The following is a 22,862-nucleotide window of genomic DNA, read 5'->3' as shown; positions in this document are numbered from 1 at the left end:
AAGGTAGTACGGGGGTGAGTCGGGAGGGTGAGGCCGATGAAAGAGCTGGGCAGCCATCAAAGACGAGGAAAATGAAATGGCATTTGACCTTGCAGAGTGCTGGCGTGCGACGCTCCACCACTGAAGTGCAAAGTAGTTTGTGAACCTCTGGGAATTGGGAGAGAAAAGAGATCGGGTCTGTGGAAGGCCGGTGAGGGGTGAGAGGACGGGTCAGGCAATTTAACCCTGACTCAGCCGCGGACTAAAAAAATGTTCTAAAAGTGACAAAATGAGACAAAGTCAGACAGAAAGAAAGATAAAAACAACTACTTTTATTGTTTTCTGTGTTTGACTTTAGAAAAATGTCTCTAAAATGGGTGAATCTGGTTTTACAGCCTGCAAGGAAATGCAAGAGTAATATCTCTCTCCATAATAGAATCGCTCCTCAACCAGGTCCTGAACTTGTAGCAGATATGCAAATGTCAGATAAATAATTCAACTCTTTTGCATTTGCTTGCACTTATTTCTGCCATTTTTGCAGTAATGAGTAAGAATGTGATAAGAAAAATATGCAGTGTTTATACCATTTTCCGTGGATGGTCTATTAGCTTCAGAACAGGCTTAGCAGATGGATAATAACCAGGGGATTTTGACTATATGTCATCATCGCTTTTCCTAATTTTCATGTGTCGGGTAAGAACAATACAGCAAGAAATACCAATTTAGCTATGAATGCGCTTCTAGAGCTTTTATTTTTTTATTAATCAGGACGCCAGTAAGACTATAAGTTTCATATTTTAGTCTATTTGAGTGTTAATAGCATTAGATTGTCAGATATATATGGAAACCAAACAGGCAAACGAGTGTAACATCTATGACGTGCCTTATATGTTTGATTTTTAAATAGCTGTGACAATTAACTCATTACGCAACTAATTGTTTCAGATAACAACGCAAAGTCGAATTTGCAATTCAAATAGTGTTTTAGCACTCCCAGGTAGGAGGGAATCTGTTTGTTGATCCACCGTTCCTGCTACCTCATCGCAACACCGGCTCTAAAAATACGAGTCTGCTGAACAGTCCAGACTGAAGAGGCGACGGCTTTAACACTGAGAGGAAAACAGAGACCTTCGCATCGCATTCATTAGCATTTTCACATTTTTGCTTCTTGTTTCATCTCGAGATGTCAGACAGGACTGATGACGCGATAAAACGGCGAAGAGGCGTTGCAAACTTTGGTGTCTGCGAACGTGTTTTGCAGAATTCGGCAAAAAATAAAAACTGTTCTTTGCTGAGAAGACAGCCGCTGTGCTTGTTTAAACTCAGCCATGTTGGAGAGTTTTTACTTAGCACAATTTAATCAATTAATAGGAAGTCCGGGCTTTGACTAGGCCATTTCAATAGCAACATTTTATTTTTTTACTCATTCCAAGTTGAACCTACCTTGGATCCCACAACCAAGTGCTACCAATCTTGTAGTCCAACACTACACTGCTGCAGTCAGACACTGCATCTTCAGGAACGTCTGGTAGAAAGCAGATTTCATGTTGTCATCAATTATGACGAGTCACCACTCTTCCCTGTGTTCTCCATTTCTGGATAATGGCTCCCACTGTGCATCACTGGACTAATAAAGCTTAGGAAATAACAATTGCAGAGTGACTGCTGAGAAAGACTTTGTTTCTTACATGTTATTCTACTTATTTAGATTTGGACATGACATCTTTAGCCTCTCTGTTATTGCTAGCCTAGACCTGTTTTAGAGATTTTTGATTGTCTCGTTGTGGCTAATGAAAAATAAGCACCCATGTTGTTAACCACAGTTAATATAGGCCAACTTAAATTTTCACATGGCTCCAGGCTTAATAGTTTTTTTCCCCCTCATTTGAAATCAAATGGTGTCCTCAGTCAGTTTTCAGTTTGATCGGCCCTGACCGTTCACCAACCAGTCTAAAACTCAAATACCCAACCTTTTCCTAATCTGTGAATGCATCACACTAAACACGACTGGGTTGTGTTGACAACAGCGTCCTTCAGTGTGGATGCAGTTACTGAGTAAGTAAGACTAAAAAATCAGGGTGGTGTTACAAATAAGAGCATAGAAAGTGCAAATGTTTAAGAGGCAGTTTCAACAAAAAGGCTGCGGGGAAGCAAGAGTTTTCTAAAAAAAGAAATTCAAGTCATATTGTGTTGCACCAGCTGTGTCCTTACTTTAACTAAGGTGGAGGTGTAAAAGTAATCCAGGGTTTTTTCCAAATGGCAGTGTCATTTTTGAGGTTCAGGTGGTTTTATTTAAAAAAATTGCTTTTTTCATTAATGTAGTCTGACTTATCTGATAATGATGTTAGAATTACTTGTAAGAACATCATGAAATCACAAACCATTCCTTAAAGTCACCTGGAAGTCCTGCACAGCTTCACCTTGTCATTGATTCTCACCTAACCTGTGAAATACTTCGATTGTCTTTCTGAAAGCATGTGTCGTCTTTCCTCTGGGTAACACTCCAGATAGCTGAGCAACACAGTTGAACATCTCCTCTCCTTACGATATTCATGATCCCCCCCCCACTCCTACAGCAGGCAATCAAAGATAGGGAACAGGATGATGCAAGGACAGCTTAGACGAGTAATTTTGCCTTTAATTGCTTGGAAGTCCCTTGAGTTGTGATGCTTAAGCACTCTAAAACTGTTGTTGTTTTGCTGTGCATAATCTTTGATTATATGAAGGTCAGCATTTTTTCTTTCTCTAAGCTTCTTACGAAGGAATTTGGAGCAGGTGGATTGCTCAGATAGCGGGACAATGCTTCCCCACCGGAGCTGTAGGAGTGAACTGCTTCCTTTCTCCAGCCACTCAACGCTCTTCACTTCCAACATCTTACAAGGGAATCTTTACCCTTCTTAAAGATGAGAGTTTTTGTTGGTTTTTCCTCTCTTTTGTTTCTGCTCAGACCTCATTTCCCAGGCTGTGTCTACATGTCATTATGTGGGGGTTTATCTCACTAATTGAGGCTTCATCTTTCTGGGCAATCTCTCAATGGACATGGATTAAGCGCCTGTATCGCTACACTGGAGCCACAGTGGGATCAGCCAGTCATATTCAACACTCTGGGGATTGTGGACGGGTGAACATTAAAAGGAACGTTCTCTATTTGGTAAGGCTGGACGATATGGCTGAAAAACCTATCACGATATATGGAATATCAGTAAATACAAGATTACCGATAAGTTTTTCTTGTTTTAAATATCGGAAATACTGCATAACCTTTCCTGTTTTATCCACAGTTTTCACTCTTCGCCGTTGTAGTTTATTTTTAGGCCGTTCTGAGGGACGGTGATGAAATCTTAAACTGTTGCTGTGCAGGTTAGTCAACATGCTGTTGCCAGGCAACCAAATAATGAGCAGCTGCGTTCCCATTGTCCATGAAATTGTGCATTTTGACATTTTGAAAATAAATTTCTTTGATGTAAATAAGACCATTTCGAAAAAAACTCGTTTTTCGCTAAAAGGTTTTGGCGCCAGGATGAGTTTGTGGTTTTTGCCGTGTCAAAGTTTTTTTTTTTTTTTTGTTTGTTTTTGTTTTTCATAAACCTGCAACTGACACACATTTTTCACATCGCACGAGTCACGTGATCAACAACCGGATGTGGTCACTGATGCAAACCACAAAGCTGATGAATTACTGCGTGAACAAACTTAATTACTTGTGATTTTTAATTCCTTTTCTTATTTAACGGAAACACAGTAGTTGAGAAACTGTCTTTTTGACATTAGCTGAACACTGACAAAGATTTTCGCATATTTGTAATGGAAACGTTGTGAGTTAGTTGATGCCACCAGCCATGCTTAGCTGGTCATCAGAGGTTGAACATCTAAAGCTTTTCTCTGCCTACATCCCCCAGAATGCTGTGCGGTCAGGATTGGAGTTCAGTGAAATTATTGAAAATTCTACTGGACGTATTCTATATTGATATTGTCCAATACATACATTTATTGTTACTGATTTACTTCGCACCCCAACAGTTTTCACATGCATAGAAAAGACTTACAAAATGTGTTTGTACATTATGCTGCATTGGTGATTTGACAAACATTAGAGCTAAAGTTGCAGATCTAATGTTGATCTGCATTGATCTACACTACCTCGGTTTTGCACTGCTTCGCCTTGAGTCTGTTTCATTAGAGGAAATCCTGATAACGGCTCAGGCACACTGCAGTTCCTCCTGTCATGTACGGTGACTTGTATGACCCATCAGGTGCCATTTTCTTTGCATAAACAATCAGCTGATTTGTTTAAGTGGTAACATGGGTCCAGAGTCTCCGATGGCGCGTTCTCAAGCAGACGCAGAGCTTTATGAATTTCTAATGTTCCGGGTCTACTCTCATTAGCCCTAAAAGCCAACAGATGAAAGTGCGGGTCAGCACTCACTGAAACAAGAGCCAAAAACCTTGCCCATAGGAAAGGAGAGTGACTCAGTGACAGCCATCAGACCAGATACAGATTTCACCTTTTCTCACACTGCTGTGTGTAAGGGGGGAAAAAAATGTAATGGTCCAATCTATATTTAGCTGCACTTGTGGATTTTGCAGCTTTTGGTTTTGGATAAAACACTTATGAAAGTTTTGAGCGTCTCCATCTGAACCCAACAGATCAGGAAGAGTCGAATGGTATAACTTTCAGCGCGTGAGGTAAATCCTTCAAATGGAAACTTTATTTTTGATCCATCAGATAACCCAGTCAAACAAAGTCTGGTTATTTTTGAAGTACAGGTTAACACTGTTGGCTCTTTGTGGTGTATTCTGAGACTAATCCAAACAGGACTTCTGGCAGGTTGTGTTGTGTTACTGGCAGAAGCTGCTGCTACACAAACTGACATTGTCATTGGATAGGTGTTGCTGTCGACATGTTCCTACCTGTGATTCTAGTGTTCGGTTGACTGAATCAATATATTCCTTCTTGATATGGGTTTGCAAATAGTTTATTTAGACATTCAATGATCAGGAATTTGAGGCCAGTTTGTGGGGGTTTTTCAGAGCCTCTAAGAGTTCTGGATTTCTTAGACGTCTCGTTAAGACCGATAGTTAAAGGCCAGAAGATTCTGACTGAGTAATTTGTAAAGAACAGGAAGGAAAGTAAAAGAATACTTAACATAATCTTCAGTGCAGAGCTCCTCTAAGCAGCATTTGTTACTATAGTTGCAAAGAAATCGAAACGATTTAAAATGGCGAATGAACCTCAAATGAACCTCAATCTACTGTCTCTCTAAAATCAGCTTCTGATTTCACTTTTTGAAGATTTCACTGATTCCAAAGACGGCTATCTCTGAGTCTTCCTCTCTCGCCAGCTGCACTTCCATTACAAATATTGCCGATATTCTGCCAATGTCGAAAAAACACAATTTTTGCAATTGCACTGCTTCCTGTCCAGACTATTTCTCATGATTGCTGCTGTCCTTTTTTTTTTCTTTTTTTTTTACCCGACATCGACAACTAATTGTGCTGTAAACTTAAACACTGAGGAAGTCTGACAAATGAGAATAAAATGCTTAAAGATCTTTTTTAAATTAAGTGTTTAAATTAGCTCAGAGGGGAGCGATTAGTGGTCAAAGGAAAAAGGAAAAACATTCCTCTGAAGATGGTCAGATACTGGACTGAAAACTAACAACAAAGAAAAAAAATCTAAAGAAAAACATGAAATGACCTTCAGAAATCCTTAAGATAATTTATTACAAAAAGGCTGGCCGCTTGGAATAAATGTTCAAAGAAGCAAGTGAAGACTGAAGATGTTTTCACAGTAATCAGCACTGGACTCCCTCATTATCGCTCAGGAAGTCACAATGTAGCAGTTGATTTTCAGACAGAGTTCACATTTCTTAAGGTATTTACTGCAAGGCTGTTCATCCAAGGAACCAGTTATGTATTATTTTTATTGTTTTGAATTCTGCCTAAGAACATTTCAGTCACTAAACAAATATATTCAGGTATATTTCCCTTCCCTTCCCACTTTATTTGTGCAAAGTTCATTTAAAGGCTTTGTCGCGGTCTTCTGTCGTATTTAACAAAATCAAAATTTCCAATAAAGGCCGTGGGTGGTACGCACTTCCGAATTGATTTATTTATTGTAAAAGTAGAGACAAAATAATTACTAGAAACGTCTTGTGACTTAGTCGAAGCGAAAAATAATCTCAATTTAATGTTTTATGGTACAAAAAAGTGATCAAAAAATAATTTTACAAAACCTCCCGTCCACACCAGACATTTACCTAACAATCCTCCACAAAGCACCCGGGGAGTTTTATTTACTCAAATTAATTAGCAACGTAATCTAAACAATTACAAATATAAAAAATAATTACAAATTTTGCTTCTTAATTAACTTAAGCATATTCTTACTACCCAAAGAACAAAACTAAATTGGTAGAAATTATAAACTGCAAACATTTAGCATAAATGGCCACAACAGGCTTTCATGTTCATCATAAAGAAAACCCGATTTGCAACAATAAAAGCTGCAAGCGGTACTCATTGTCAGGCGTCCCTTGGCCTCCTAATCTATCCTCCGCTATCCCACGTTAGCCGCCAGTATCCTCCGGTCGCCGCTCCCAGTGCACTGGTGTGGCATTTTCAGCGTCAGGGTTGACTCTTTATCAACTAATTACAGCTCATTTCCCTCTGAAAAAAAAGGGCCTCGCTGCGAGCCTGAGCATCAGCTAAAGCAAAGTGGACATTTTCTCAGCCACGCTGGGAGGAAAGCTTTTAAATGCCACTCACAATTAAAGTCGGTATGGCCCTGAGCCTTTTCACACTGTGCCCATCACACGTCCCAGCAGCCAATAAGATATAGTTTTAATTATTCATTATAAAACTGAGGCATGTTTCCATGTTGACTCCCCCCTAATTGAGGAACTAGTATAGTGTAGTCACTGCTATTAGAGCCGTGTCCTGCAGACATGTATGGAGGACTCATTGCAGCGTTTATTGCAAAAGACAGGAAAGCAGCCCTAACCAAAAGCAACAAAAAAAAAGAAGCTTTTGGTAGAAGAAAAAATCCGTGGACTCTCTATGCATTCAGATACATTATTATGTTTAGGTGTTATGTGTTAAGTGTTAGTACTTAACTAAATATGAACTTGTAATATACATTTTATCTATCTGTATAAAAGTTGGTGATCTGAAGTATTCTGAGTTATAAAAAAAAAACAAAAAAAAAAACAACTGAAGTTTTGATGCTTTTTTTTTGTCCAGGAATTTTAACAAATTCCTCCAAGTATTTTTTGCATTTTTGGAATTTTCTTGGCACTTTATCTTAAAGGGACAGCATTATATGTTTTCCAGGCAAAAAGTGACATTTTATAGCACAATCAGGCATCTATGTTAACTTCAGTTGTTTTAAAAATGCTTCATATATGTAAATTTGACTTAAAAGAAATTTGACTTCTTAATTTAACGCCTTGAAATTGGGGCTCTTTAAAAGCTCCAGCTCTTTCTAAAACTCCACCTTCAGGAAGTCATCACAACATGGCTCCTCTATTAACCCTTTAACAATGTTTTTACCAGCGTTTCACTGTGAAGTAGCAGGTGTACAGTTTAACCAGGCATTTGCTAATTGCTGCTGGTTAGTCTGAAGGAGCTAGTTGTCCTTGAAGGCAAGGTAAGTCTAAGTCTAACCAGGCGTTGTCATGGAGATTCAGGGATTTCTTAAATGTGCATGAAAGGAACAAAGCAACACTCTAGTTTTGTTATTGATGTGGGAATAACATTATAGCATGATGTAAAGCTAAAAAAAAAAAATGTTGATTCGACATAATGCCGTCCCTTCAATAAGGAAACACATATTGTATTTTAAATATGATTTTTTTTGTTTTTACTCCTCAAATACCAAATAGCGAAAGAAATCTGACATATTATATACTTTTATGTTCAACGACCATAAATTTGGTACTTGTGCTGCATATTTTACTAGGCTTTAGAGCCCAGCCGATCCTTCAGTCCCTCGGGCCTTTCTAAAGTGGAGATGAACAATTACTTCATTACAGAAAGATAATTGAGATCCTGCACCCTGCAAAAATGGAGTTTACCATCAGAAGCTCCTCGGCCCCAAGAGAGCGTAGAAATTGCACAATTCCGTTGTTGGAGCAATCCGAACGAGTGGGAACCTGTTTTGCACTGGGATTTTGAATATACTTGGTAAGTGAAACTGGAAATTGCTACTAGCTCCCTGGAGGGACAAAAAATATTTTGCATATCAACTCTGCAATTAAACCATATTGGGGGGGATGAAAGCATTAAAACTGTTAATGCTATGGGAATAATGACGTTTCCTGTTTCTTGTTAACATCATCTGTGTTTTTAAAAGTCTTTGACCTGATAATATAATTTTATATTTATCTCTTTAAAAATGCATTTAAATATTTCTGCTGGTGCAGAGTCATATCCTCCTATATCTGAAGGAGATCAGTTGCTTTGACACTGTTTAACTTTTTTTTTTCTTAACAAAGTCAAAATGATTTAGAGTTTGAACTACTATTAGCATCTTATATCCTTCATTACCAAAATAATCTGTTACCAGAAACAGGTTGTCACAAACATCCATTCAAATCTAGATCTCCACTTTAGTGGTTCTGTACAAACTATCATTCACTCTGTAATGTGTTGATTATATTCATCTGTATAAAACCACAAACTTTTTCTGAAATTTCAAAGTTGTTGTCAATGATTTTTGTCAGGAAAAGTCTATGAAGCCAACACTTAAAAAAGCAACACATGAAAAGTTTAAAAGATTAAACATCTGCATTAAACTTGCTTCCCTTGTTCTGCTGACATTGCACCATCTGTGGTGGCCATTAAGGCTTTGAGTCCTTTTGAGAGCCATTTTTACACCCAGTAAAACAAAGTTTGTGATCTGAAAGTGTTATTAGCCAACATGACCAGAAATGCTGACCGAAAAAAAAAAAACTTTCTCTGGCCTTACTGTCGGCTTTCTAAAAGCACCTCCTGGGGTCTTGTTAGCACTATAGCTTGGCAAAAGTTTGATCTACACAAAGCCCACTCAACCAAAACACTCGAGCCCCTTTGACCTTCAGAGGTTATTGTCTCTCCTATATGCTTATTGCCGGAGATCTGTCGCAGCTTTTTATCCGTGGTGGTTGGAGCTCCGAGGGTCGGCGTTTCCCGTGGCGCTCGGAGGAAAGTCTGCGTCTCTAACTACCTCGGCGAGGAGCGGCTCAGTCCGTCAGTCCCCCGATCCTGGAGATCAGCTCCCCTAGCGGGGGTGCGACACATAAGACGACATGCCAAGTAGAAACGTCGCTGCGTCTGCTGGCCGTGTGTTTTTATGTGTGTGAGTGACGGGCCTGTGATGCGTCTTTCTCTCTGCCTCAGTGGAGAGGAAAAGAGTAGCGTCTCCCTGCAGGGGAGCTGGGTGAAGACGTTCCTGCAGCTGAAGGTGCCAAGCGTGTTGCAACTGTTAAAATAAGCACATCACATCTTTACACTCCCAGTAGGTGCAGGATTGCAGTTGTGTTTTTTTTTTTCTCTGACTCCTTCTTAAATCACTTTGAACATGTAGGAACAAATTCTAGTATAGTTTTAGAAATTTGCTTCGACAGCCACATTCTACAAAAAAAACCCTTTTGAAATCATATTTTTCAATCATTAGTCTCTGTAAAGATACATTTTTCTGGGTGATAAATCGTCCTGGTAATTATTGCGATAAACGATAATATTGTTGTTTTTGAGAGATCATCTTCAAGTGATCTATTGATTATGCAAGTTTTTCTTCTCAAACTCCAATAAACATAAATTTAGTAAAGAGAGTGGAAGAGATTTTAAATTTCAAAATAAAACACAACAACCAAAAGCAATTAATAAAACACTTAAAAACTATGACTAAAATGGATTATGATGTCTTTAAATAAAATGTAAATATTAATCACCAGAATGGGAATTATTGAGTTCGTTTTAATATATCATATGATTTATTTATTAATCGAATAATTGCAACAGGCTTATCACTGATTTTAGAAAAAAAAAAAGGAAAAAAAAGAGCATTTCTATTAAGCAAATTTAGTTTGGAAATGCCAAACTCCTGAATTTTATGGTCAGTGGTAGCCACAGATGACTATCACTAGTAGTCACTAGTACTACTGATGGTAGTTACCACTTCCTGTCGTTTCCTTTGTGGCTTGCGCCAGTTGTTGTTGATCATATGACTCTTTTCGGATAACTTGTGATGCGAAAACGGTGTTTCCATTGCAGTTTTGGTGAACTGTAAGACTCTTCAGTTTTTGCAAGTTGAGCTGATTCAGCTCACCAACCGTTTTCTCTGTGCATCTCCACCTTAAAGGTGACTCCAGTTAGTCCTGAAGGGATGCAACACCGCCGGAGGTGCAGCCCGTTTGAGCCGGTCCAATTAAATGTATTGCACATTTATTTGGTGTAATGAAACACCAACCAAATGGGCTCATTTGTGACTCCAACACCTCCTTCCCTCTTTAAACCTGAAGATGTCAGGCACTATAAATCCAATATCCTTCCACTTGAGTTTCCAGTTTGACATTTCATCCTAGTTTGGGGTGCTTTCCTCATTCTAAGCACAATCTTCTCGCGGATTTATTCATCTCTGCGAGGTAAAGTGAGACATCAGTGACCGGAGCACCTGCACAGAAACGATAAATGACCCTGGTGCGAGGTGAGGTTCAGTGGGGACATGTCAACGGGCTTCAGAGCGTAGTTTTGTCAGAACAGCAGCTGCGCTCTGTTGGAATTCTGCACCTTGTTGCATCAACCAGCCTCTTTGCCTGGATTAGGGCTATACTGTCCATCTGTCGGCAGTCGGCTTTACTTTTAAGCCCTGCCATTTCACAGGTCCACATCTAGCCGGCAATCCCGGTAGGCGGCTTAGCTCTTTCAATGACAGAAGGGTATCCTTGCTCCTGAAAATTCAGCTAGCCAGCACTCAGGTACTGTGAAAGCAATCTTATTTAGCCAGCTAAAGGTCAGAGACCAATGGTTAAGATGAATTAAGCTGAATTGTGGCTGCTACTGTTTTTTTTTCCTATCATGTGGAAGCTCCTGCTTATTGTACAAACCAAAGTGGTTTGATTAATATTTAACTTCATGTCATCATCATGTAGGCTGGTTAATTTTGGAGAGGCACCGATCCGATATTAATATCTGTATCGGTCTTGATATTGAACAAATTTTAGATTGGGTATTGTGACAGTGTTCCCGAGATATAAGGACGGATCTATTCAGTCTAGTTCTATGCTTTGTGGTCTAAACATCATCATTTATTACTTATATTGCAATAGCATTACTGTGTCATTACCATTATATTACTTGAAAATGGTTTCAAAACAACAACATTATCGTTTATTGCAATAACTTCTAGGACAATATATCGTCAAGCAAATTTGTTTATTGTGACAGGCCTTGTTATTTTTACATGTTTGGCGTCTCTAGGTGTGCTGTACCTGTGTAGAGTTCTCAACTACATTTCTAATTCAGTACATTTATATTTGTGTTTTTAAATCAATTCACCACCGTTTTCCTGTATTGGATCGGTATCTTCCGGTACAAAATCTGTATCGGAAGTGGGAAAAGTGGATCGGTGCATCTCTAGTCCATTTAAAAATATCAGAAATCGATGGCCTGCGTTATTTTCTTATCCTTCCTCAAAGAAGGTGCACATTTATCACCAAGTGTTCTAGGAAAAGACCGTCAAAGCCACGGATATAGCCGCGTAAATAAAAATCCACTCCTGCATTTGGCCATTGAGGATTAGCCTGGCAGCTGACTAAGCAGTTTGCCAAGGAAGAGGCTTTAAAGGCTTTTAACACTTTGTGCTGCAGATAACGTCAGCATCATCTCATGGATTTCCCAGCAGCTTACAGGTATTTAACAATGGTATTTAAAAGGGCTTGGGAGTGATGTCTTGTGACAGGTAAACTAAGGCTTTGGGCGTCGGATGTGTCTTCTCCATGCTTGTGTGCCATTGTGCCTATTGTGATGAATTTAATGGGGACAGACAGATGAGCAGGGAACAAATCAGCGATGTATAATAAGTGCAGACATGAAGCCTATTCAACATGCGGCGGCAACACAACACAAACATTGGATGCCGGTGCGTGTCGGACAATGAAACTATTTCCAAGGCCGAAGATGTAATGTAGACTGAAAAAAAAAAATCATGCTGAAGAGTATAAATAAAGCAACATAGGTATATCTAGAGATGTCAAACACAAAAATACATGACATTTATTCAACAAAGTTGAAAAACAACAATAATTTAAAAAACAAGAAAATCTTTTTGATGTTTAATCTCTTTTTTTTTTTTTTATTCTCTTGATGTTGATGCATATTCTTCAGTCTGACAACAATTTCTTTTTTAAAGTTTCATTATATTTTCAAAAACATTTCTTTAGTGATAAAAAAATATATATTTAAATTAAATATATAGATATATATATAGCTGGAGTGAGATTCTACCTTATGCAAAAATAATACAAAGTCAACATATTATCAGAAGTTTAAAACTAAATGCACAATGTTTCTTTAAAAATCTATCCTGTTAATTTGCAATATATTTTCCAAATCATATATCTTTTCCATTTTAGCATGAACATTTAATCTGAAAATGGGTAAATTTACCAAATTATAATGAAAGCATTCAAATTCTTGTTTTACTGCTTGTCTTTCATAATATCACCTTGACAATACTGATAAGTGAAACTTATAGTTTTCTGGGTTTTTTTTTTTTTTTCTCTTTTGACATTTCAGTGGACCTCTGCCCATTTGTTTTTCAGCATTTGAGATTTACTTGTTTGTGGATTTTTGTGAAACTATTCCAAAATGATTCACAGAAAATCCACATATTCACAGATTTTTTTTTAAAATCTAAAATGTTTAAAAGAGATTGAAGCTTGGGAAGCTGAAATACTTTGGTGTATTTCCTACTTGACACAATATTGAGGAGAGCCATTCATTTTTCTTGGCACTGATTGACTGTACCAAAGATCGTCGATGTTAGCTTCTGCAGTACTGCTAAATGTGATTTCTACTGTACACATTAATGTGGATTAAGGCAGATTTGGTATATTAAGTTATATTTCACATCCTGGGTTGAGTATTTCTCATCGTTTATCATACTACTTGTGTTTATGGCACTATGAACAGGGGACTATGCAGTTACCTAAAAAAATAAGTCAGAAATATTTGCTTTTTTGATCATAAACTTTATCGTTATGAATTTTGAAATACAATTCTGAGTCCATATGGCCCAGGCCTAATTACTAGTCAGAGTAGAGGTTGTTTCATTATGATTGCAGCGACGCCGCTCCATTGTCACAGCAGCGTTGGGTACCATCTGCCTCCCATGTGAGGCAATATCCTCAAGATCCCCATAGATGCTGGCACAAAAACATTTCTCCCCCCATTCATTGATCTAGTTATTGGTCTTGGACCAACGGGCCCTTGTTTATTGAGCGCAGTAGTCTTATTTCTCCAACATATTCATTCTCTCAGGAAGTGGCCCCCTCTCTCACTCCGCCTCAATTAATGTAATTCTCTGGGAGCTCACTGATTGCTATGAAGAGCTGCATTCAGGCTGCATGCCTGCGAGGGAACGATAACGCCAGATCATTAACAATCCAGTGCTGCTAATGTTTACCAGTGGAGGTTATTTTTCATCTTAATGTGTCTGTCTGTATTTTTCCTAAATTTTGCTACTGAGGCTGTGAGCAACATCTTTTCTCCCCCTCCAACTAAACTTGCCAGGAAATAAGAAATACACAACATTTAAACTGATTATTGTTTAAATCCTCGACGAAACAGATTCAGTCACGGTGTGCACGCTTTTGATCTTCTGCTTTTGAAGGAATTTGAAGGTTTGATTCTATGTTTGGCTTTTTTTAGGTCTTGCTTGTTGCCGTGGTTTAATGGGATATTTCCTTAGCCTGTTTCCTGGAATACCTCTGTTTGTCTTTTTCCTCTCAGCCCACACACCTCGACCTAATTTGCTAATTATCACACCTAACTCGTATTAAGTTATTTACACCTTGAGCGGTAGCTCTTCCGTTTTCTGCCTCTACTCTTGAAATCACTTCAGAATTGATGTTAGTTTCCTTTCATACGGGTCAGTCCTGCATAACTTGTCCTTGTTCTAGTTTTGACCACCTTGTTTTATTGTTTGGCTCTGTAATTTCACCTGCAGACTTTTTCAAATGCCAGACTGCTGTACAAAACTTGCTGAATATACTGATTTTTTTTTTTTTACCAACAAGAAATTTTGGTGTAGGGTACACAGTAGAGACAGTAGTGGTCTAAGCAGATCTGCATCTACTTGGTTCTTCTCTCCTCTTCTCACAGACAGAATAAACCAAATAGCCATGGTAAAAAAAAAACCAACCCTCTGAAACACTGACATATCTCCCCCAAAATAAAGAAATAACCCAAAGCTTAGCGCAAGATTTAGGGCAGGTGAATTGTGTGAGACAAAAGAAAACTTTCCTGTATGTTTTTCTCAGCACAATATTGACCGACGGCGCTAGCATACGACTCAGAAACATTGAGAAGCTAGCTAGCTTCTAGCTAACTGCTAGCTACTTGCAGTGAGCTATGCATTTAATTGCACAGCTCAATTAAATGAAATTGAGCTGTGCAATCCACAACACCCACCCACTTTCTTCTGCTCACTCTTAAGCATTTAAATAAATTTGTGGAAGCAAGAGCTGAAGATTCTTATTGCTCTGTGTCCCAAATCAGATACTCCTTTAAGACAATGAAAGAAAAAATCTAGTATTTAGTAAGTATTTTGGAGCATATGTATTTTTAAAAGGGACGTTTATTATGTTAAAAATGAGATTCTTTGTTTTCCACATAATTTTGTAATTCTTCAAAAAAGACATGTTTAACATCTTGTTTCATGTTCTGTTGCACCGCCGCAGTCCTTGTTTCATTTGGGTTACAGAATAACAGGAAATGTTGACCTCCAGCTCTTGAGTCGTTGGTGTTTTTTTTCCTATTTTCACCATGAATAAATACTTTCTGGGTTATTAAAATATGGCTAAAATTGAAAAAAAAATGTAATTCAGAAAAAAATAAAAAAACAGAGTTTTGAACATGATAGAGCTGATGTCATAGGGCCCTAAACAAAATCCTGGGCAACAGAATTGAAAGTAACAGCGTCTCATTTGCTAATGCCCACTATGTAAATGCCTTCATGATAGACGATGACAGATAGAGCCGAGCCTGGGGTCACTGCTTCTTAGGTGTCTTAGCAATGCCACACAACAAGGCCGCACCTCTCTATCTCTGCGCTCCCTGCACTCAGCACTAACTCAATCGATGACGTTGGGGAATAAGACTGATCACATATGGCTGGGGGCCGAATGCAGCCCAGCAGGCTGTGCCGCAGGTCTCTGATCTCAGACAAAGCCCCCTCAGTGTGTTTCGACATCACTTGATTACAGATGGTATCGTCAAATCCCCAATCTGAACTTCGACCTTAGACAAAATTAAATGAAATTGAGCTATGCAATCCACAACACCCACCCATTTATTTTCTTTTTATTCTGATGTCCAGCTGTCTGGTGATACACTGAGAAGGAAAGAAAAAAAGTTATTAGTGGTATCCCGCCTGACAGTAGCATGTCACCCCATAATTAACTGTCAGCTATTTTTTAAGTGATTTTCTTTTTCCCTTCCCTGCAATCTCTATCTGATATATTTGTCATGGTCTACTGAATCTGAAAACATCCTTCATTGGGTTAAGAGGAAATACCCATTAACCTGTTTGACTTGCACAAATCCTGAAACATTTATTAAACAAATATTAATAGTATCTGGCCCTAACAGTGTTATTTAAATCTGTAGCCAAATTATCCAGTTGTCATGAATGTTTACAGTCCCATGAAGCACCAACACCAGAAATAAATATGACTTGTTTTGCCCGAGAAGCTTATTTTTATCTCTCCAGTTCCCCCACTGGTGCATGGTCTGTATTTTATCCCAATAGGCTGCATGAGCTCAGTGTCAGCCACAGCACATATATCACACTTGCCACCATCGATCTTTGATTGAGTCCTCTTGCCTTTGCTGCTGCGAAATCCTCTGGTGTTTTGACTGGCACAGCAAGGAAACATTATGGAGAAAAACAGACTTTTTGTTACCAGAACCAGGTGTAAAATAATGCTCAGCATATTTTCCTGTGACACAGCATAATGCGGATAAAAAAAGAAAAAGAAAAAAAAAGGCAGTTAATTCCACCTGAAGCTGGGCCTTATCACTTCTTGTCAAGGGGATAGCATTAACTGATTGAGTTTCTGAAAGGCGATCTGTGGAAATAATGCTCAGCAGTGCAGACTCAATGGGGGTGGTACAGCAAGGCTAATGTAGATTCCCAGAATGATTACACCTTTGGATTTCTCGCTAAGATCGTGACTTCCTCTTTTTGGTCACCATGACGTCTGTGAAGGACTTTCATTTTAGAATACCTTTTGAATCGACTGCAAGGCACAGAATCCAAAAGTGTAAATTCACTGTAAGCTGTATTCATCTTACGCCTACTCATAAATATTGTAATAGCTGTCATACTATCTGTCCGGTTCTCTTCACAGGAGTCACATGAGAAGAACATCCTCTTAGCTCCTATGATTGGTGCACAAACCAAATACCTAAAAATGTCAAGGCCAATGGATCAAACCTAAATTAAGTTCAAACCCTTATGAGTTCAAATCATTAAAGTCCCTGTGTTTGTATGCCATTGTTTAGACTCAAATACTTGCTACCGTAATTAAGTTTATAAGTTAAGATCATTAATGTTTGTCTAACAAAGTATTTGCCATGTCTCTGCTTCTACCCAGGTAACCGATAAGATGGTGGCCAGGGAAGCGACTGGGCACAGCTACCTGGTGGCTTGCTGGCAGCCCATTCTGATCCTGATGCTGGGCACCGTGCTTTCTGGCTCCACCACGGGATGTCCATCCCGCTGTGAGTGTAACGTTCCAGAGCGCTCCGTGATGTGCCATCGTAAGAAGCTCATGACCGTTCCTGAGGGCATTCCGGCAGAAACGAGACTGCTAGACCTCAGCAAGAACCGCATCAGAACGATTAACCCAGATGAGTTTGCCAACTTTCCGACCCTGGAACACCTGGAGCTCAGCGAAAACACTATCTCCACAATTGAACCCGGAGCATTCAATAACCTTTATGGCTTACGGACACTAGGATTGCGCAGCAACAAGCTCAAGTTGATCCAGTTGGGTGTATTTACGGGCCTGAGCAATCTCACCGAGCTGGACATAAGTGAGAACAAGATTGTCATCCTGTTAGACTATATGTTCCAGGATTTGTACAACCTTCGCTCTCTAGAGGTGGGTGATAACGATCTGGTTTTCATCGCTCACCGTGCTTTTCACGGCCTTAACAGCCTCGAGCACCTGAGTCTTGAGAAGTGTAACTTGTCTTCTGTGCCAACAGAGGCTTTTACCCACCTCCATAGTTTGATCACTCTCAGGCTGCGTCACCTCAACATCAATTCCATACGGGATTACTCCTTTAAACGGCTATATCGGCTGAAAGTGCTGGAAATAGCTAATTGGCCATACCTGGATACCATGACCACAAATTGTCTGTATGGATTAAATCTCACCTCTCTGACCATTGCCAACACCAACCTGACCACGATCCCTTATGTAGCCTTGCAGCACTTGGTTTATTTGCGATTTCTTAATCTTTCATACAACCCCATCCATACTATAGAGGGAAATAAGCTGCATGACCTTCTGCGTCTACAGGAGTTTCACCTGGTTGGAGGGAGACTAGCAATGATTGAGCCCTACTCTTTCCGAGGACTAAACTACCTGAAAATACTAAATGTGTCTGGAAACTCTCTTACCACTTTGGAGGAGTCAGCTTTCCATTCGGTTGGAAACCTAGAAACCCTGGCCTTGTACGATAATCCCCTGGCCTGCGATTGCCGACTCCTGTGGGTTTTCCGGAGGCGATGGAGACTGAACTTCAACAAGCAGCAGCCCACCTGCGCCTCTCCCGAGTTCGTCCAAGGGAAAGAGTTCAAGGACTTCCCAGATGTTCTGCAGCCAAATTACTTCACGTGTCGCAAGTCCAGGATTAGGGATCGTAAGGCCCAGCAGAAATTTGTTGACGAAGGAGCCATTGTTCATTTTGCTTGCCAAGCAGACGGAGATCCCGCTCCAGTGATTATGTGGCTTTCTCCTCAGAAAAAGTTTATCACCTCCAAGACAATTGGAAGGCTCTCTGTGTTGCCAGATGGCACCCTTGAGGTGCGCTATGCCCAGATTCAAGACAACGGTACCTACGTATGCATAGCCAGCAACGCCGGGGGAAATGACACCTCTCTTGCTCACCTACACATTCACAGTTATTCACCGGACTGGCCCCACCAACCTAACAACAGTCTTGCTTTCATATCCAACCAACCCACTGAGACTCGTGCTAATGGTACAAAGCCCAATGTCCCTTTCCCTTTTGATATAAAGACACTAATCATTGCAACCACAATGGGTTTCATCTCTTTTCTTGGTGTCGTCCTGTTTTGTCTGGTGCTGCTATTCCTCTGGAGCAGAGGTAAAGGCAACACAAAGCACAACATCGAGATCGAGTATGTTCCACGCAAATCGGACGCTGGGATGAGCAGCACCACAGTGGATGCTCCTCGCAAGTTCAATATGAAAATGATTTAAAAAGGCGTGGCGTCTCTCGATTTTGGACTTCAGCATCAGACAAATTAGAGAAGAAGACTCCTTTGCAAACCTGTCGATCATGGTCTGTTAACATAGATTACTGCTTTTTTTTTCTCTCTAACTGGTGGACTTGACGAGACCAGTTCCTGACTTAGAAAAAAAAAAATCAAGAAAAAAACAAGAGGGAATGTAACTACAGCCAGTGATGGGGTGGTTTCTACAAAGCCTGTGGGGGCATTATTTGAAATTCAGATTTGTCATACAAGGATCACAGTCCTCCGGATATCGATTGGGGAAAAAACAAACCATAAAAGAAGAAGAAAGCTCTCCAAACAGCCAGAATACGGGGCCAGATCATGTTTAAATCATTTTCTGTTTTCTGTTCATTCCATTTCTTGTTTTCTGTGATGCTGAATGAATGAATTAACGAGCATCTTTGTTTAACATGTTAATACAATGTCCCATGGTCTTTTTCTATTGTGTCACAATGCTGCAAACATACAACAGGAAATTCTTTGTTACAAAAACCTTGAAGATAGAAAAATAAAACACAATTTAATTATTGTAGAGCCAAGACATTGTGATACACGATTGGCTTCAGTTATAAGACCTTGGATTATAATTGTAATTATAGTACTAGTAGTGCTTCATTGTAAAAACTGCAAAATTTTATTTTGAGTAGTTGTGTTTCAGAAATGCAATGTTTACAGACAGAAAGGAGAAGAAAACCAGTCTGGTATTCATTCCTTTGTAAAGCTGAATTTTATCAATGTATGACAGACATAATACATAATTCTCAACTGTCCTTTTTTCCCTAATATATTGAGAGTTTCCATTGATGCTTAATGTAATATTAAACACAACAATTATGCTACATTCTAAAAAGAAAGGTCTCGTTTGGTCCTGCGGCTCAGTGACCAGTAAACTCTTGGTCCTGGGGGTTCAGACTCGTCAAGCATTTACAAATTTAAATAAACGTCATACGTCAAATTTCTGGTCAGTGTCCGCTGAAAGGTTTGAGGAGATTCATTCCAGTTATTTTTCGGTGTTTCTAATCCAGTTTTTATTTTTTATTTTTTTCGCTACAGGTCTGATTGTTAAATTAACTTCTTACACTGGCGCACGGTTTGCGCCCATACCTTTTTCCACATTGTGCTCGACTTTGTTCTTTTGTCCTCTACCTGATTCCAAGAAAGAAAAACTACTTGTCGTGGTGCTCCTAAAGCTGTAGAATATTCCCGTCATTACTTCTCTGGAGTTAGTTTTTTTTTATATATATAATTAATTGTTTTCTTGTTTTGTTTTGTTTGGTTTTGCTTTAGAGAATTGATGATTCACTCATGAAAGTGCCCCTCTCTTTTCCTTCCCCCCATCAAAGCCATGGAATCGTTACCTTCTTGGATCACTTACAGGTTTGTGCTTCTCCCCCCGGAAATGTGCTTTCCGTGTCACGAGGGAGCGGAAGAACTCAAGCACCTTGAGCTCCCCCGGTCGGTACTGGATATTAAATCGAAGGGTCGAAGCCTTAACTTTTTAAGTACACACTACGGACATCTGGGCTTTACGAGCGCGTTCGTATGCAGGCGTCCACGGTGGACGACACTACAGATAAAGTCACGGTGACGGCTGGAAGTGAGGACGGGATATGCAGATGGGTGGACTGACACAGATGGTTTCACCCATGGAGCAATCCGAAGCAGCGTTGGTGTAATCCGTTTTGCATAAAGGAAAAGGAAAACCTAAACAAACTGGATGTGGCTCACGGCTCTCCCTCTTGCTGAATATGAATGCTCTTTGTTCAAAGTGTGGCTACTGTATCGAGCCTTTTTTGGTTTTTTTTTAGTCCCACAGTGATCTGAGGGTGTTCGGGGCAGGTTCAAGTTTGTTTATCTCTTTATTTTTGTTACCCCTTACTTTTTTTATTTCGACCCTGGACTATATCCACCATGTATAGTCCAAGCCAACTTTTTACAAAAGAAAAAGATGCTTAAAAAAGAAGCCTATGGAAAAATACATTCAAATTGTTCTGTGCAATAAAGGTAATATGCAGATTTCTTTTTTTTTTCTTTTCTTTTTTCAATTAACAAAATTTTGTTGATGTTGAATTGTTGAGAATATGGTATGTTGTATTAAACAATCTATGGACTTTTTTAAAACATCTGGTTCTGGTTTTGATTTGTTTTTAAATATTTAGGTGAGAAATTATTTTATTTTTTTAAAGTTATTTGGGATAAATCCTTGTTGAATAGTAACACAAATGAATTAAATATTTCACAATATGCCACTTTTTGATTATTTTGTTAAAATCCAGCAAGTTTAGATGTGACTGTAGCGCTTTATGACATAATTTGTGAAACATAATCACTCTTTCTGGGTCAGTACTGTCAAGAATTTAAGAAGAACCGCAAAAATATGTAGAAAACCTGAGTGTCAGAGTTAGACAGGTACAGAAAAACAACTGAAAAAAGAACAAAATTTTCATTTAGTTTCCAATTCAGACTTATGAACCTTTTTTTTTTTAGATTTATAACAAAGTCCCACAAAAATCCGTACAGTTTTCAGTCACAATATGGAAAAATTTGTAAAAATTAAACTATTAACTCTAATAAACCTTGATAATCCAGCACAAACTAAAGCCTAATTCACCTATCAGGTGCAGGATTTGAGAGTCATTGAACAAATTAACAGTTTCCAGTGATGATTTTTTTTTTTTTTTTGTGATTGAACGGCTCATTATATCCAGACAGAAAGGTAATTTTACCATAATATGTTTTAGCTCTAAGCGACTTGTTTTCAGGGAAAATTGCAGTTCCCCGGCTTTGCCTCTCAACATTAATTACTCACCATTAGAAACGGATCACAGTCTTTAGAATATGTTTAGGGAATATTAATAATTGAAGTCAGTAAAATTAGAGAGAATAGCTTTTTCCATCAAATAAGAATTTTATTCTGGGATATGGCTCGGCTGAACGTGAGCAAATAAACCGATTCTTAAAAAAAAAAAAAAAAAAAAATTAAAAAAAGGAAAGGTGAAGTTAAATTAGAAATTTGCTGTGGACAGTTCAAGTCACAAAACATTTCTGCACTCCGTTAGAACTCCATGGGAACATTTGACATCCTTATGTCTTTTTTCTTCAGCCTGTTTCTAATGACGCTCATGCATGTTGAGTGGAAAACAAAAACAAGTGATGGAGACTCTTCCTTGTGTCCTGACTTTCCTTTAAAGCTTCCTTTTATTCTTCCACTCGTTTACTTTTCTTCTATCCTTCCTTTTGACATTAGCTACGTCATTTTTGCGTTGTCCTGCCTTTCCTCCTGTCCTCTCTCGTTCCCTGATGTCATTTTTTTTTTCATTTCTTGTGCCCTCGGTTCATTCCTTCTTTAAATCCTTCATTCTCTCTTTTCTTTCTTCTGTCATTCATTTTGACTCCCCTGTTTCCTTTCATCCTTGCTCTTCCTTCTTTCACTTCATCTGGGCTTAAGTACAGTATTAAGTCATATTAAAAGTTCAAATTAAACAAACCACGTGTTGAAAAAGAAACAAAATATAGAAGAATATATATATATATAATTTATTTATAATGACTACAGTACAACACAGAGCCACTGAGTCGTCTTTTTAATTCACTTGAATCAAAATGAGCAGCTAACTAAATGAGGAGACTTGTAAATACAGGGTTTCATCAGAGTTCTCAAAATGAAAATTAATGACAGTGACTACTAATTTATAATGATATTTAGCTGTTAAGGAGAGTAAAATGTTTAGGAAATGTTGAGTTATTGTGTTTGTGTTCTGTAATCTAGAAATAACTTGAACTACTGAAGTAATAAGTCACAAGGTTTACAGAACTATACCTACTATGGATGGTGTTTGATTAGTTTTTTTGTACACTGTTAGAGGTCATGCAGCTAAAACCCCAATTTTTGCTAAAGCATGTAAAAACCTGACTCTTTTTTCATGAGAGCAGCCTCTGAGGTCAGGGATGTACATTATTTTCTACAACCAATGGTCAAACCATGCAAGTAAAAAAAAAAAAATTGCAGTGGGAGTCACAGCCAAAAAAAGAAAATTAAATGATATATTAGGGGGCTGCACAGTGGCGCAGTTGGTAGAGCTGTTGCCTTGCAGCAAGAAGGTCCTGGGTTCGATTCCCGGCCCGGGGT

The 22,862-nt window shown here is 38.8% G+C and overlaps 1 protein-coding gene across 4 annotated transcripts in view; it reads left to right on the top strand.

Annotated features, from left to right (window-relative positions):
• Positions 1-20,854, top strand: part of lingo1a (leucine rich repeat and Ig domain containing 1a) — a 258,282-nt gene extending 237,428 nt beyond the window's left edge. For 3 of the 4 annotated variants that reach the window (XM_044125406.1, XM_044125405.1, XM_044125403.1), the window contains one exon: positions 16,839-20,854. In XM_044125406.1, the coding sequence (XP_043981341.1) occupies positions 16,851-18,698 (1,848 nt within the window). In that variant the 5' untranslated portion in view covers positions 16,839-16,850 and the 3' untranslated portion in view covers positions 18,699-20,854. Of the gene's footprint in view, positions 1-3,076; positions 3,131-16,838 lie in introns of those variants that run through there. The other variant, XM_044125407.1, reaches the window with a different exon arrangement.
• The last annotated feature ends 2,008 nt before the right edge of the window (positions 20,855-22,862 follow it).

This window comes from Gambusia affinis, linkage group LG08, assembly GCF_019740435.1.
Source record: "Gambusia affinis linkage group LG08, SWU_Gaff_1.0, whole genome shotgun sequence".
In the NCBI taxonomy this organism is placed as follows: domain Eukaryota; kingdom Metazoa; phylum Chordata; class Actinopteri; order Cyprinodontiformes; family Poeciliidae; genus Gambusia; species Gambusia affinis.
The sequence above is the reverse complement of the archived record's forward strand: the minus strand, read 5'-3'. Positions and strand labels throughout refer to the sequence as shown.